At 56.5% G+C, this 16361-nt stretch overlaps 1 protein-coding gene across 7 annotated transcripts in view; it reads left to right on the top strand.

Annotated features, from left to right (window-relative positions):
• Positions 1-16361, top strand: part of DLGAP4 (DLG associated protein 4) — a 201320-nt gene that overhangs the window by 103769 nt on the left and 81190 nt on the right. For 6 of the 7 annotated variants that reach the window (XM_060030847.1, XM_060030848.1, XM_060030846.1 and 3 more), the window contains exons 3-6: positions 5985-7056; positions 10171-10412; positions 13112-13226; positions 15864-15914. In XM_060030847.1, coding sequence (XP_059886830.1) covers positions 6058-7056; positions 10171-10412; positions 13112-13226; positions 15864-15914 — 1407 coding nt within the window. In that variant the 5' untranslated portion in view covers positions 5985-6057. The remainder of the gene's footprint in view (positions 1-5984; positions 7057-10170; positions 10413-13111; positions 13227-15863; positions 15915-16361) is intronic. The other variant, XM_060030850.1, reaches the window with a different exon arrangement.

Raw genomic sequence — 16361 nt, 5'->3', positions numbered from 1 at the left:
CCTAGAGGTGGAAACTGAGAGGGACCAGAGAGAGGGACCGGTCCAAGGTCACAGCAAATACAGAGCAGAGCCAGAGTTTGAATCCCGGTGCAGTTGCATGCACTTTCCGCTAAGCTGTGCAGCATCCTACACTGGACACCTCGGCCTGCCCCCAAGAAGCACAGTGAGGTGAGGACCGGATCGTGACCATATTTATCAAGCACATAGAGGCTTTCTGTATGACGTCACAATTCATCCTCATCGTAATCTTGAAAAGTAAAGATCCTCATACCCATGTTAGAGAAGAAGAAACTGAGGCTTAAGAGGAGTAATTAAATCGCCGAATGTCCCGCAGTAAGGAGAGAAAGAAGTAGGACCCAGTTACACCCTGTCTTAGGGTCAGATTCCCCGGGAAACAGACTCTGAGGTTTGCATGGGAAGTCTCTTGGGAACACCTGTGACAGGAGAGGAGGGCAGGATTGGGCAGGGGGAGGAGTTGAACGGAGATGCAGTTACAACAAAGGCCCTCAGTAAATCCCAGGGGAAGCTCTGGAGCTGGGATGGCTTTTTTTTTTTTTTTTTTTTTTTTTGCGGTACGCGTGCCTCTCACTGTAGTGGCCTCTCCCGTTGCGGAGCACAGGCTCCGGACGCGCAGGCTCAGCGGCCATGGCTCACGGGCCCAGCCGCTCCGCGGCATGTGGGATCTTCCCGGACCGGGGCACGAACCCGTGTCCCCTGCATCGGCAGGCGGACTCTCAACCACTGCGCCACCAGGGAAGCCCGGGATGGCCCATTTGTTCTGAATTGGACAAGGAGGCCAGACCTTGCGGCTGCACATCAATCAATTACTAGACACAGGCTGCCCCTGGGAAGAAGCATCACCTTGGGTGAGGCATCTCCCTTTGGCTGAGAGCAAGTCTTAACAGGTACCCGGCTGTGAACTGTCAGCAGCCAGTGCCCTTGGCAGCTGGAGACGCGAGTGCCTCAGTCCTGAAGCGAGGCTGAGGCTGGAGAAGCTGGCAGAAACCAGAGCACACTGGGTCTTTTGGACCTCCACTCTTCACTGAGGTACCTCTTCATGCTGCCCCACCCTCCTCACCCGGCAACGCAGCGCCAGCGTGGTCCCCTTCCTTCGCACACCCTCTAGTTCAGGAGGGCCAGTGGGGTTAAGAGTGAAGAGCCCTGGGTTCCAGGCTGGAGCGACCTTGCTGTGAGGCCTCATGCTGTCCCTTCCCCAGGACGACACTCTTGGTCTCGCAGTTCCTTTAGCTCCAGTAGGCCACGTGGCTGGAGCTGAAGTTTAGAGGTCTGCAGAGACTAGCTCCCCAATTGCCTTGAATGCCAGGCTCAGAGTCGAGCGTTCGTCCCAAGAGCCATGGAAAGCCACTGAAGGGAAAGAACACTATTGCTTTGGCGTTTTAGAAATATCACTCCAGCTGCAATTTGCAAGCTGGATTGTAAGGGTCTTAGAGTGGATGCAGAGAGACCAGGGAGAAGGCTGGTGTGATTTTCCAGGTGAGCAGTGGGAGTGACATAGGCAGAGGCTACAGAGAGGGGATGGCATCAGAAAATATAACTGAGGCAGAATTGCTGTGGCTGTCATAGTTGGGGTTCCTCAGAAGCATGACCAAGATAAAGATTCAAGTGCAAGTACTTTATTTGGGAACAGGCAGCACAGTGTGGGAGGGGGGAGATAAGGCAGAGAAGGGAGGTGGCCAATGAAAGGAACATTATCAGGCAAGTGATCTCTGTGCGTAACTGGAGCTCCATCCCACTGAGGACTGTAGAGCCCATTCCTCAGTTGTCCCACCCAAGTGGGGAAGACCTGGGGTATTTATACACAAACTCCCCAACAGTCAGTGGCTGAGAGCTGCAGCCTGATGGCATATGGGGCAGGTGGGTAGGGTGGGTAATTCCCTGGCAGTCCCTGCCAGCCACGTGTGAGCAGAGCACACTCCAGCTGCTACAGAAAGCACCCCCTCCCTCCGGCAGGGATGCACATGGTGACAGTTGGAAGCCAGCCTGTTGGGCACTGCAGTGATGAGGCCACAGGAGATATGGGTGGGGTACCCACAGCCACTGCTGTAGTGACCAATTGGACATGAGGTCTGTATCAGGCTCTCGTTGAAAGACACAGACACCGAACTCGGACTTCAGCAAAAAGTCTCTTAACTCTCATGTCGGAGACCTCAGGCAAGATCTTGACAGAGGACTCAAGGCTGACACTCAGACAAAGATAGCAGCCCTAACAGGAAGGAGGGCACTTCTTTCCCAAGAGTTCAGCCATAATCCCAGGGCCGACTCTCATTGGCTAACAAGGATCCTGTTCCCATCTCTGAGCCAGTCAGTACTCAGGGATGCAGGACTCTGATTGGCCAGGCCTGGGTCCTATGACTACCCCTGGGGCTCTGGCATAGGACTGGCTCCACCTGGACCACAGGAACTGAGCCTGAATCATTTTCCAGGCACAGTGGGAGCTGTTACGAGGGGAAAGACAAGGAAGGTCAGGAGAGGGAAGAATTCATGGAGGTGCCAAGGTGTCTGGCTTGAGCCCCTACTGAGTGACATTGAAGCATTTTACTGATAGGGGGATACTATGGGCCTTCTCAGAACCCTGGGATGCACCGGCATTTAAGGTGGGGTAGAAGGATGGACACACAGGGCCCCAGAAGTCAGAGACTATTTTAACAATGAGGATACAGTCCCAGGAAGAAAAGCGGAGGTCACCTGTGGTCCTTAAAGTTTCTAGCTGGTATCTAGAGGTCTCCCTGAGGCTGGCAGCCCCCACTCGCCCTCCTTTAATCCCAGAGGCACCTCCAAGGCAGGGACCTGTCTAACTCCTCCCCCCACAAGCCCAGCAAGGGACCTCATCATCAAGACCACCAGGACTGAGGGCAGGGTTTGTCCCCCAGGGAATGAGGCTGTGCCCGCACTTCACAGTTCACCAAGCACCTTCCTGCCCCCTCCCTCCCTTCCTCCTTTGGCCCCACTTGGCAGTCTGAGGCTCAGGACCCAGGTTCCCATGGTCCTCCTGGGGCAGCTCTGGATTCCTGGGGTCGGGAGTGCCTGGCCTATGAAATTGAAGCCAGCTTCTCCCTGGGAGGGCTGGAGGAGGTGCCCCGGTCTGGGAGGAGAAGTGTTGTGTGCACTTCTGGGGCAGGGCTCTGCGGCTATCTTCTGCTTCTGGTGACCAGCCCTCTCCACCTCTGGTATTTCTAGGGAGTCGGGCCCCTGCCAAGCCAGCGAGCCAGAGGGCTGCGTTTGCAAACTCTCCTGAGTTTTCAGTATCATTGGCCTTACTTGAGTGGCCATCAAGGACATACTGCTGCACACACAGTTCTCCAGCTGGAGAGCCAAGGAGGCTGGCCTCTGAGTCCAGGGACACTGCAGCCCTGAGGGGATGCAAGGAGGCCAAGAAAAGGCCAGGAGCAGGAGGCATATGCGGGTGGTTTTGCGTTTGCCTGAAATTGTCTTCAAGAAGAGGTTTGCCCAGAGGGAGCTGCTGCGGGCTGGAGTGGAGGATACTTGACAGTCTGGGACACTGACGGGGTGGCTGAAGTCTGAGTTACCTATTTCACCTTGGCTAGAACTGCTTCTCTCAGGCTCAGTTTCCCCACCTGTAAAATGGAGATAATGGTCCCCCACCACGCGTGGCTGTTGTAATGAAGATAAAAATGTGAGTCGGCAGACTCCCTCTCCAGGCTGGGGATAAATGCTCTGACAAGTTGCCTGGTGGAAGCAGAGATGCTTCCGATGTGGCTGTTCAGCTACAAGGACCATTGCTCAAATGCTCTGGACTTCAGGATTGGGGTCCCTCAGGCTCCCAGGGTCAGGGAGAGGCTCTGGCAGAGAAGGGGGAGAATTCCAGCCAGTGGACTCTGCAGAAGTCTCAGGGCTTGGGAAGCCTTGGGGCACATTTGGTCATGAAAATGGCTAGGTCCAAGGAAGTAATTCTCAGATCCCTGAGGGTCTTAGGGCCAGCAAGCTCCAGGTGACAATTGCAAGGCAGCTGTGCAGAGGGATAGGAAGAGCTGTGGGTCTCAGCCCTGCCTCAGCTACTGAACCCACTATGTGATCTTGGGTAAGTTCTTCCCCTCAGAGGGCCTCAGTTTCCCCATCTATAAGATGGGGGTTTCACCTAGGCCAGTGTTTTTCATGCAGTGTTTGGTGGGGTCTGGGCTTTGCCTTAAGAGCTGCCCTGTGGGGTGGGAGGGTGTCTCGGACACCTAAACTTATGCTTGGCGTGTGAGTTTCCTATTGCTGCTGTAACAAATTACCACAAACGTAGTGGCTTAAAACACACAGATTTATTATCTTACAGTTCTAGAGATCAGAAGCCTAAAGTGGGTCGCAGGGCTGCATTCCTTCTGGAGGCTCTAGGGGAGAATCTGACTCCCTGCCTCTTGCAGCTTCTAAAGGCTGCCCGCATTCCTCGGCTCATGACCCCACCTCGCTCTGACCTCTGCTTCCGTCATCACATCTCCCTCTTTGACTCTGACCCTCTGACAAGGACCCACGTGATTAGGTTGTGCCCCTGCAGAGAATCCAGGAAATCTCCCCATCTCAGGATCCTTAACCATATCTGCAACGTCCCGTTTAACATGTGAAGTATCATAATCACAGGTTCTGGGCATTAGGCCTGGGCATCTTGGGAGCCATCATTCTGCCTCCCGTACCTGGCTTCAGCCGGAGCCCGTACACTCTGGCCCAGCCCCTCTGAGATTTCCTCTGTCCCCAGTGCCCTTGGCCTCACTTGCTCCGTTCCAGCCGTACCAACTCCTTGCAGCTCCTCAGCACACCAGGCACACAGGCCGGACCAAGCCTTGGGACTCCTCCAAGCATGACTAGTGGGGTCCAGGGCTAAGAAAGCTTGCTGACCTCCCCCTCTGCCCCATGGTACAGATGGAAAGACTGAGGCCCAGAAAGGAAAGGGACTTACCGAAGTTTGAGACTGGCATTTCCAGGATGGTTCTGGCTGGAAGGCCCATTTTACAATAGAGAAACTGAGGCACAATGGCTCCACCTACTTTCATCCTGAGGATATGCTCCTGCTACTGACTTGCTGGGAACTCTGTCCCAGGCCAGGTGTCATTGATTCATCCCAGTAGCAAAGGATGGGCTGATGGGCTTGTTGGCCTGTCTGATGGCTGCAGCCCCCAGCCTCTAGCCCAGGGGTCACACTCAGTAGACTTTTGTTGAGGACAGAGTGGGTTTTTACAGAGGGTTTACATGTTGATGTAAGGATTCTTCTGCTAAAATAGAGGTGGGACAGTACTGCCCTCAGACCTGGGTAAGAGGGGCCCCGGCCCCAGGCCCCACTCTTCAGAAGGCCTCTCTGGCCCTCTCTCAACCTTGTTGTTCCCCACGAGGCAAGGAAGTTTCAGGGGCCAAGGGAACATGCCCACCCAGAGCCTACATCCCCCTTTCGACCACACTCTGCAGCCTGGGCAGACCCCAGCCTGGAATTCCCTGCGCCAGAGACCCCAGGCCTGCTTCCAGGGCCAGCACAGATCCTCCCATGGTGGCCTACACTGCCAGTGGGACCAGCCCTAGGGCTGAGGGGTGGCTGTTTGGGGGGCATGTGGAGTGAGCTGGGGGTGCACGCATGGGTGGGGCTCCTCGTGGTGAGGAACAGAGTCAGAGACAGGAGGAAAAGGGAGGGCAGGCAGCTTCCCCCTGACCACATGCTGCCATGGAATTTGGAGGAGACCAAGAAGTCTGAGTTCGAACCTGGCTTTCCAGGTTATTGTGAAAATATGTTCGTCAAGGTAGGAGAGTAGAACGTATTTTGTTTAAAGTCTTGCTAGCCTGAGATGTCGCTTTTATTTATCCGTATGGTATGTGGGTCTCCATTTGTACTCGTGATTCCCGACCCACAATGTTAAGGGCAGGCCAGGAGTCTTCAGAAATCCTCCCAACCTTGAGATCTGCGGGGGTCTGGCTGACCTTCCCAGCATCCTATCCCCTCCACATCCAGCTAACGCCTGTCTGTCTTCTCTCCCCAGATTAGCTGCTGCCCGGGAGAGGAGACCCGGGCAACGCGCTAGGGCGACGGCCCCTGCCCCGAGGGCCGGGATCATGAAAGGCCTCGGTGACAGCCGCCCCCGCCACCTGTCCGACAGCCTGGACCCACCACACGAGCCCCTGTTCGCAGGGCCTGATCGCAACCCCTACCTGCTATCGCCCACGGAGGCCTTCGCCCGCGAGGCTCGCTTCCCTGGGCAGAATGCTCTGCCAGGGGACGGGCTTTTCCCGCTCAACAACCAGCTGCCACCACCCAGCAGCACCTTCCCCCGCATCCACTACAACTCCCACTTCGAGGTGCCAGAGGAGAGCCCCTTCCCCAGCCACGCCCAGGCCACCAAGATCAACCGGCTGCCTGCCAACCTCCTGGACCAGTTTGAGAAACAGCTGCCTATCCACCGCGACGGCTTCAGCACTCTCCAGTTCCCCCGCGGGGAGGCCAAGGCCCGGGGCGAGAGTCCTGGCCGCATCCGCCACCTGGTCCACTCGGTCCAGCGGCTCTTCTTCACCAAGGCGCCCTCCCTGGAGGGCACGGCAGGCAAGGTCGGCGGCAATGGCGGCAAGAAAGGTGGCCTGGAGGACGGCAAGGGCCGGAGGGCCAAGAGCAAGGAGCGGGCCAAGGCCGGGGAGCCCAAGCGGCGCAGCCGTTCCAACATCTCGGGCTGGTGGAGCTCCGACGACAACTTGGATGGTGAGGGTGGCACCTTCCGCAGCGGTGGCCCAGCCTCTGGACTGATGACACTAGGCCGCCAGACAGAACGCAGCCAGCCACGCTATTTCACGCACGCCTACAACACCATCAGTGGGCACATGCTCAGAGCCGCCAAGAACAACACCGCCGAGCTGACCGCCCCGCCACCTCCGCCGGCACCCCCGGCCACCTGCCCCAGCCTTGGGGTGGCCGCGGACACCAACTATGTCAAGCGGGGCTCCTGGTCCACCCTGACCCTCAGCCACGCCCATGAGGTCTGCCAGAAGACCTCAGCCACCTTGGATAAGAGCCTGCTAAAGTCCAAATCCTGCCACCAAGGTCTTGCCTATCATTACCTGCAGGTGGGTCCCTGCCAGGGTCAGGGGAGGGGGAGGGATTGTGGGGAAGGCACCAGTTTGAAGTCCAGCTCTGTCACAGATTGACTTGGAAAGTTGTTTCACTCAGGCCTCTGTTGACTCGCTTAGGAAATGGGTGGCTGGTGGTATCTTGCTAGTAAAAGGATTCCTTCCACTGGTCATGCTCTCAGCAGACATTGATTAGGACCCTTTTGAGACCGGCCCTGAGTAGGGACCAAAACATGTCCCTTCCCTTTAGAAGAAAACTATGGAAGCCGTGCCTTCTATCCCCTCCGAGGACCAATTGCGTGGCATTCTGCTTGCCAGCCTCCTGCCTGGTACTGCCCCCAGACTGGGGGCTCCTTGAGGATAGGGACCATATCTGGTGCAGCTCTGTGTCCCCAGGGCCCAAGACAGGGTCTGTCATACAGGAAGTGCTCAAGAAACATGAGAGGAGAGAGGGGTAGATGAACAGATGGACCCTTGAATGAATAGAGTGAGAAATAAATAAGACATAGTCCCGATTATCAGGATGCTGGGAGAGAAAGACACATGAGCAGACACTCCTGTCAGCATGAGCGGAATGTGCTGGAGATGAGCAGGGGGACTGCAGGAGCCCCGAGGCCCTAAATCAGTTTGGGGAACTAGCTTTTTTCTTTCAAACACTAATGTTTATTGAGGCACTTATTATGCACCAAGGCTGCACTCCTGGCAAGTGGCAGAAGGCTCAGAGACATCTCTGCTGCTACACTTGTGCTGGGCCTCTCAAGGGCAGGGTGAGTGGCTGAGAACTGGGTGGCTCCCGGTACCAGAGCCCAAGCTGTGGGTGAAAGTTACAGGAAGTAGATTTCGGTTCACCTGCAGATGGAAGGGGCTGTTTCAGTAGGTAGTGAGTCCCTCATCCTGGAGGGCATGTCAGCACAGGCCTGGCCAGCCTTTGGGAACACATTAGATGCATTTTGTGTGCGTGCGTGTGTGTGTGTGTGTGTGTGTGTGTGTGTGTGTGTGTGTGTGTGTGTTACGCGGGCCTCTCACTGTAGTGGCCTCTCCCGTTGCGGAGCACAGGCTCCGACGCGCAGGCTCAACGGCCATGGCTCACGGGCCCAGCCGCTCCACGGCATGTGGGATCTTCCCGGACCGGGGCACGAACCCGTGTCCCCTGCGTCGGCAGGCGGACTCTCAACCACTGTGCCACCAGGGAAGCCCCATTAGATGCATTTTGAACCGGATGAACATCAAAGTCTGACCTGAGTTCTTGTCATTCCATATAAAATTCCAAAGACAGTGAGACTATGGGGGGAGGAGGCTATTTTTTTCAATAGGAGGGAAATGAAATCTAGGCAGTATTTTATATATTTAAGGCTTTTGTGGCTCTCAATCTACTTCCTTAGCTTAGAAACATCAGAGGGGGTGGTGTGTGACCTAGCTCCCTCTCAAATGATATGGTTTGGTCTGATCACGTGAGAATGCTTCAGAAACACCGTGAAACGGTGGCCCTGCAGGCCCTGGAGTGGTGCTGCCTGCTTGCTCAACAGGAAGTAGGTGGGTAAGGGCTGGGGAAGCAACAGGTGTTGAGCGGGGATATACAAAGCCACCTTCCCAAGGGACAGGTGCAGGTAGGAAGGATTGACTAGCAAATGGTTTGGGGTAGAATGTGCAGGTCCTGGCGACTGGCTGGGCAGTCAGTTGGGGAGGAGGGTGTTAACGGGAAAGCCGCAGGGGTGGGGACCTGGGATGGGAAGCCCAGGCAGGGACCCTCCCTCAGCCGAGAACCAGCCACTGGCATTGTGGGAACTGAGAAGAACGTGGTCTCTGTGCAGGCGCGGTGACTTGGGGAGTGTGGTGAGCACTTGTGGGCGTGGCGAAGAATGGGTGTGCTGTGTACACTGAGAAACGTGTGCCTGGGTGTCCGCGGTGACATATAGACCTGGTGAAGGTGTGTGCTCTGTGTGTGTTGAGGCGGGGACACGGTGAGGAGGGACACGTTGAGATGTTCCGCGGTGCAGTGGTGGCTGGTGTGCACGTGAGGAGGTGTGTACGCTCTGTGTTCACGTCGTGCACTCACTGAGGTGTGGGCACGTGATGAAGTGGCTGGGGTGCATCCTTGGGGAGAGGGGTGTGCGGGGAAAGGGTATGCTTGCTCTCTGAGGTGCGTGTACATGGCACGGCGTGTTCACCCTGTGCTCAGGCTGAGGTACGTGTGAGTGCTGAGATGAGCGTACTCCATAACGAGGTGAATATCCACTGTGTGGACACATCGGTGGGTATCAGGTGAACAAGAGTGTAGACAGTGTGTGCTGCCCTGGAGCAGCTGGCAGAGCCTGGCCTCAGAAGGGCAGGGGAGGTCCCCTCAGTTGGTTTCTGCCACTGTAACCACTGAGGACCGGGGCTGCCCTCACAGCTGTGACCTTACCCTTATCACAGCCCCCTTCCACAGATGGGGTCCCTGGAGTTCAGATGGGAACACTGAGCGCTTTCTCCAGCTCACCACATGGCTGCCAGACCCCACAAAGCCCTTGTGCTCTCTGTACCTCAGTTTACCCACCTGTAGGATGAGGAATGTTGTTTGGCCCCAAAGACCTCGCCTCTGTACTGATGCGCTGGGGTCCCCTGATTCATCCTCCCCCACCATCCTAGGGTCCAGGGACCTCTCTCAAGCCTGCTGTTCCTATCTGGGCAGTGGGATCATGAGCCATCCACTGAGACAGCAGGGGAAGTGATGGGAACAGGGGTTGCTCAGAAGGGTAGCTGCAGTGGAAGCCACTGTGATCATTCTGTCTGGACGGTTTTGCTGGGGCACGCTCAGCCTGGGGTCCACGGAGATCTGAGGCTGGAGAAGGCCACATAGTGAAGCTGCGGCAGAACTGGCTCTGGGACCCAGGTATCCTTCCCAGCCCTGGCTCCGCCCTGCTCGTGGGTGCCTTTAGTGGCAGTACCCCGCACCGAAGGCCGAATTCCCCGAGGTGGGCAGCGAGGGAGCTTCAGGGGCCTGGAGATGGGGGTTCTAGCGTGCAGCTCACTCCCCAGGTGATGAGCCCGAGGCTGGGTGGCCGGCGGCGCGCTGGGGGTGTGCGCTGCCCCCTGAGCCACCCTTGCTGAGGGCTGTCCGCCCAACCCCAGGTGCCCGGAGGCGGTGGCGAATGGACCACCTCGCTGCTGTCCCCGCGCGAGGCGGACTCCACAGGCGAGGGCCCCATCCCGTGCCGGCGAATGCGCAGCGGCAGCTACATCAAGGCCATGGGCGACGAGGACAGTGACGAGTCCGGCGGCAGCCCCAAGCCCTCCCCCAAGACGGCGGCGCGGCGCCAGAGCTACCTGAGGGCCACGCAGCAGTCGCTGGGAGAGCAGAGCAATCCCCGCAGGTGAGCGCACGGTCCCGCCCCCTAGAGTCTCGCCCGCAGGCCAGCCCTGACCCCCAGAAGCCCCACCGTGGGAGAGCCTCTCCGAAGTCCAAGTCCCGCCCCAGGAAGCCTCTGCTCACCAGTGAGTCCTGCCCCCTGGGAACCCCGCACCAGAAGCCCTGGTCACCTGTGAGTTCTGCTCCCTAAGGGGACCACTCCCTTAAAGTGAGCCACGCCCGCAGGCTTACCCTGCTCCACTGGGGCACCGCCCACTTGTGAGCGCTCCTCTGGGAAAGCCTCTTTACACTCGTACCGCCCTGGCTCACAGGCAAGCTTTGCCCTCTAGGTGAGCCCCTCACAGGTATGTCCCACCCCTGGGAACCTCGCCTTCCTCCTCTTCAGCCGCCCGCCCGGAGATCCCAGCCCCACAGATGAATCCTGCCCTCCAGCCTCAGACCCAGGTGAATCCCCACCCCCAATGATCCAGGCCCCCTAGGTGAACCCTCCTTCCGGTTAGTCCCCTTCCTGAGATCTTCATCCTTAGCTTGGCCCCTGCACTTTGATGAGTTGACTCCGGAGAGCCCCGCCATTTGGTGAACCCACCCCATAAGCCCCCCACAGTTAAGTCCTGACCACAGGTGAGCCTTATCCTTTGGTAAATCATAAGGGGAGTCTCTCCGGAGTGATTGGCCCAGGTAAACCCTGCCCACGGGGGCTACATCCCCAGATGATTTCCACTCGTACAGGGGAACTGCCTAGGAGACCCTCTTCTTCAGGTTTGAGAACGCTGCCCTTAGTGAGCCCACCCCTTGTGCCAGCACTGCCCAGGGAAGGCCAGAGCCCCCTCTGCCAGTGCCCCTGTAATTGACCCCTGAGTTGAGCTCCGAGATTGGGGATGAGGGAGGATCCAGAAGTGAAAGGGAGATAGACAGCCTTCACCTGTCCCATCACCCGGCCTGGCATTCCACCAATGGAGCCCCATCCTGTTGCTTTAAGACTGGGAAGAGTTAGTGAAAGCGTGGAAAATGAAACACGTGCACACAGGAAGCAACAAATAACATGTTAGAGAGAGAAGTGAGCCTTTCACATGCAGAAGTCACCGTGGGGATTAGAACAGAAAAGAATGAGTGCAAAACAGGTGAAAGTTGGTATACGTGATTCAGAACCCTCTGAGGGAGAGAAACAAAAGCAAGTCAGAAACAAAGGACTTGGAAGAGTTAAAGGAAACAAGCTTAGCCCTAGTTCTACTCCTGGGGGCAAGAGCCAGAGCTTCATTGGAGGAGGTAGCCTAGGAGGACTGCAGCAGAGGGAATAGAGCAGGGCAGGTGACAGTAGACTGAGGCAGGGAGTCTCATTGGCTGGGACAGAGGCAGGGAATGGCCTCCAGGTGGGAATTCAGGACACCACCAGCCATTCCTAGGTCTCACCCTCTCTGAGCCTCAGTTTCCCTAGCTTTAAGTGAAGGGGGCTGAGCTAGATGATCTCTAAGACCCCTTCTACTCCTGAGATCCTGCAATTCCTTGAATGACCTGTGGGCATGGAGGTGGGAGAGGTGGGCAGGACCAGGGCCCAGGCCTTGAATGAGAGGGTATTGATAATAGTAGTACAGGCATACCTCAGACCACCGCAGTAAAGTGGATAGGGCAATAAAGTGAGTCACACGAAATGTTTTTGTTTTCCAGTGCATGTAAAAGTTGTGTTTACACTGTAGTCTAAGTGTGCAATAACATTATGTCTTTTTAAAAGTACATACCTTAATTTTAAAATGCTTTATTGCTGAAAAATGCTAACCATCACCTGACAACTCCAGGTTGCCACAAACCTTCCATTTGTTAAAAGGAAAAGAAGAGAAAAACAAAATAAACAATATCTGCAGAACGCAGTAAAGTGAAGTGCAATAAAAGGAGTATTCCTGTAGTAACAGTAATGCGGGCCATCTGTTAGCCCTCGCTGCGCTCTGGGCTCTATGCCTGCCCCAGTGCCCTTGAATCTGCGTCACTGAAACCTCCTTACAGCCCCAGCAGGCAGGCACAGTGACATCCCCCACTTTATAGGTGAGGAAACTGAGACTTAAGGGGTGACGACTTGCCCAGGGTCACCCAGTGAGGAAGCTGGATTCCAATCCAAGTTTGTCTATGTCAAGGTCCTGAGCTATTGGCGGCTTGGACCTTATTTCCAGAGCAGGGGAGTTGGGGAGGGGGAGGCCCAGGGTCAGGTAGATGTGAGAAAGATTGAAGAGCCAGGGCTATGGGGAGAAGTGGTGAGTCTTCAGGGGCCTGGTGGAGGCCACCTGGACATTGTGTCAAAACTGATGACCTTTGGGCGGCCCTGGCCGGAGGTCAAGGCTGTGGGCCTGGACCCATCTCCTCTGTCCAGCCCCTGGAATTGCCCCAGGCCTGCAGAGGAGGGGGCTGTAGAATTGAGCTGGTGTGGCCCACCCCTGGTTTGAAACAGTCAAGAGCAAGCTTGTGCTGCCACCTCGCGGTTGCAGTGGGCATGACAGGTGAGGGCCATCGGCACTCTCCAGACTCACAAGGCCTCCAAAGGCTGGGAGCAGCTCTCCCCTTGCTCATCACCCCCCACGCTACCCGGGATGGCAGTGACTTCCATTTTACCCTCTGCCCCTGGATAACCTTGGCCCGTTTCTCCCCCTCTGGGCCTCAGTTTCCCATGCTGAACAAAGGGTGGGCTGAGCCCCATCTGCTCCCCATCCCCACCAGGAGTCTGGACCGCCTGGATTCAGTGGATATGCTGCTGCCCTCCAAGTGTCCGAGCTGGGAGGAGGACTACCACCCCGTCAGCGACAGCCTCAACGACTCCAGTTGCATCAGCCAGGTAAGGGTGGCAGGCAGCCAGAAGGTCAGAGGGCTTGGGAGAGCCCCAACTCCCACCCAGGAAAAGGACAGACGTCCAGGTCCAGCCTCTGTTGAGTGGCCCCCGAATATCTGCCCTGTGCTTCTGTTCGGTCTTTGTTCCTGAAGCTGCCTGTGTGTGTCTCTTCCCCACTGACTGTCCTGTGGCTGGAGAGCAGTCACAGGGCCTCACACTGATGGCCTAAGCTGTGGGCCCAGAGGAAGGGGCCATACCACTGCCTTAGACCCAGGAGCCCTGAGGATAGGGTACTGGAGACCTGGGTTTGAGTCCCAGTCTTGTCACTGACAGTATGAACCCAGGACAAAACACCCCCTCCCTGAGCCTCAGTTTCCTAATTTACCATCGGAGGGTGATAATTCCTATTTCAAAGGGTTGTGAGGAATCAATGAGATAAACATAACGTGCTCAGCAAAGGGTGGCTCCCTTGATGCTTAGCATTGGCATCTTGCTGTGTGACTTCGGGCAAGTTGCTTCTCCACTCTGGACCTCCATGTCCCACCTGATCAGTGGATAGTTGGACTGCCAGGGCCCAGCCAGCTCTGCCACTAACAGCGGTAAACACACTGTGCTGTACCATTAATTCTCTCAACCATCAGCTAGCTCCTTGATCCCTCACAGCCACCCCCAGATATCATCCATATCCCCATTTCCTAGATGAGGAAACTGAGGCCCAGATAGGGGTGGGTCACAACAGCTAGGAAGAGGCAAAGCTGGGCAGAAATCTAGGGCTGTCAGACCCAGACCTGGACCTCAGCCCCTACCGTGTTGTGCACAGTACTTTACAGTTTGCAAAGGGACGACCAGTCAAGGCTTGAGGGCTCCCCCCATGGTGTGGATGGGGAGACGAGGCCCAGAGAGGGCAGACATCTGCCAATAGTAGCACAGTGGGGCAGTAGAGGCAGCCAGGTGCAGACGCAGCCACCTCTCTGGTCAGGAACAGGCCCCAGGTCCCGCCGTGTGCAGCCCCACGGCCTGGGCTAACGGACTGCTTAAAACTTGCGGATTCCAACTCCTTACCACCCCATATTCCTGGCCCGGCCAAGCCCGCCCCAGCCCCCATCCTCAGCACTGTCGTTCCCACGCTCCAAGGAGACTGACCTCTGACGTGGGGAGAGGGAGAGCCCCCCACCCCCGGCCAGGGGACCCTTTGCCCCACCGTCCTCATCCAGGCCCCACCAAGTCTCACCTGTGCCGTTGTCCTGTCCTGGACTCCGGGCCTGCCACCCCCAATCTATTCTCAGCGGCCAGAGGGAGCTTGTAAAAGACAGAAGTCAAATCACGTCACCTGCTCCGAAGCCTCCCATGGCTTCCACCTCACCCTAGTGAAAGCCAGACCTGTGAAGCCTGGCCTCCCTCTCAGATGTGCTCCCCGACTTGCTCTGTCACTCACTCTGCTCCAGCCACTCTGGCCCCCTTTTGCCCCTCACACACCTCATTCCTGCCCCAGGCCCCCTGCATTTGCTCTGCCTCTCCCAGGAGCATCTTCTCTCAGATCTTTGCACAGCTGGTTCTTCTCCGTGTCCCAGGTCTTGGCTCAAATGTCACCTCAGAGGGACCTGCCCTATCGCTTGCCTCAGGGCGTCCCCGGGGCCCTGTTTCCTTACTCTGCTTAATTTTCTTGACAGCACTTCTCACTATCTGGAACTATACTTGTTAGTTGATGTCTGTCTCACTCTTAAGACTGGGAGTTCCCTGCAGACGGGGACCTTGCTGTCTTGTCCCCACAGAGTCCCCAGCACATGGCACAGGGCACGTAGGTTTGCTGAATGGATGGCGTCCCTCCCTGTCTCTCCCATCCTGCCTGTTCTCTCATCCCTCAGTCTCCCTGTCGGTCTGTGTCTGTCTCCCTCTGTTTTTCTCTCCCCTCGTTCACATTTTTCTCTGATTCTCTCCAGTGTGTCTCATTTCCATGTTTCTCTCTGGGCCTGTCTGTCTCTCTCACACCCACCGTCTCCATCCCCTGCCTGGCCCTGGCACCTGGAACAATTTTGTCCTTTGCCTACACGAAAAGGTACACGGAATGAGCCAGGCTGGGGACCCCAGCAGGTCTCTCCAACTACGCCCTGCCCAGCCCCAGCTCTCCCCTAGCCCAGGGTCCTCTGAACCCCCAGACCCTCATCCCATGAAGCTTGAGTGACCTGAGCCACATATATCACCCCAAAGTCAGAGATGTCCAGTTCTGTCTGTGTCTCTGAGGCCTCAACTCCTGCCAGAAGAAACCCCGCTCCCACCAGTCACTGGACTGTGTAAGCCCTGACCAGGGAAGAGAAGTCTCTGGGCTCTGTCCCTAATCTGTACATCCTGGGAGCTGCCTGCCCAGGTGAGAGGCAGCAGACAGGACATCCATGGTCCCAGAAGCCAACCCAGGAGAAAGACTTACAAACAGCAGATTACAAGTCTTCAACAACACCCAGCCCCAGAAGGAGTGAGCCTCCCACCCCTGGAGGAAGCCAAGACCTCCCAGCAGCTGGGCCTCAGCCAGTCTGGGGAGGAGGTTAGACCAGCCAGCCACAAGTTCTCTTGCAGCCAGGCCTGAATACCCAACCCTAGCCCCCAGCCTCGGTCTCCCTATAACCCTCCCCCATCTCTTTCCTGCAGATGTTTGGACAGGCCTCCCTGATCCCCCAGTTGTTTGGCCACGAGCAGCAGGTCAGTATGTTTGCCATTCTCTTGTCCCCCAATCCCAGAGGCCAGGGCTGGGTCTCAGGCACCTCAGTGGTCCTGGCCCCTGAGCCGGGCAGGTACAAGCAGAGCCGGCACCAGGAAAGCCCCCTCCAGTGAAGATAGTGTCAGGAATCACATTGGTGCCTGGACCTTCCACTCTTTGGCCCTATCGCTTCACTTCTCTGTGCCTCAGTTTCCTCTTCTCAAAAATGGAAAAGAATGGGCTAGGGTCTATGGATGGGGCAAGAATAACCCCAGGATATTGGCATAACATTGTAAATCAACTATACTTGAATTAAAAAAAATTTTTTTTTAAATAATCACCCCAAGATAAAGGAAGGTGTACCCTGAGAGCTTCTAGCTCCCTCCTTCCTCTCATTCCCCAAAGCCTGGGAAAGGCCTGGGGAGACTTTTCCATTTGGACAGATCAGG

This window comes from Delphinus delphis, chromosome 15 (assembly GCF_949987515.2).
Source record: "Delphinus delphis chromosome 15, mDelDel1.2, whole genome shotgun sequence".
Taxonomy (NCBI): domain Eukaryota; kingdom Metazoa; phylum Chordata; class Mammalia; order Artiodactyla; family Delphinidae; genus Delphinus; species Delphinus delphis.
Note: the sequence above shows the minus strand (reverse complement) of the source record. Positions and strands in the feature narration are given on the sequence as shown.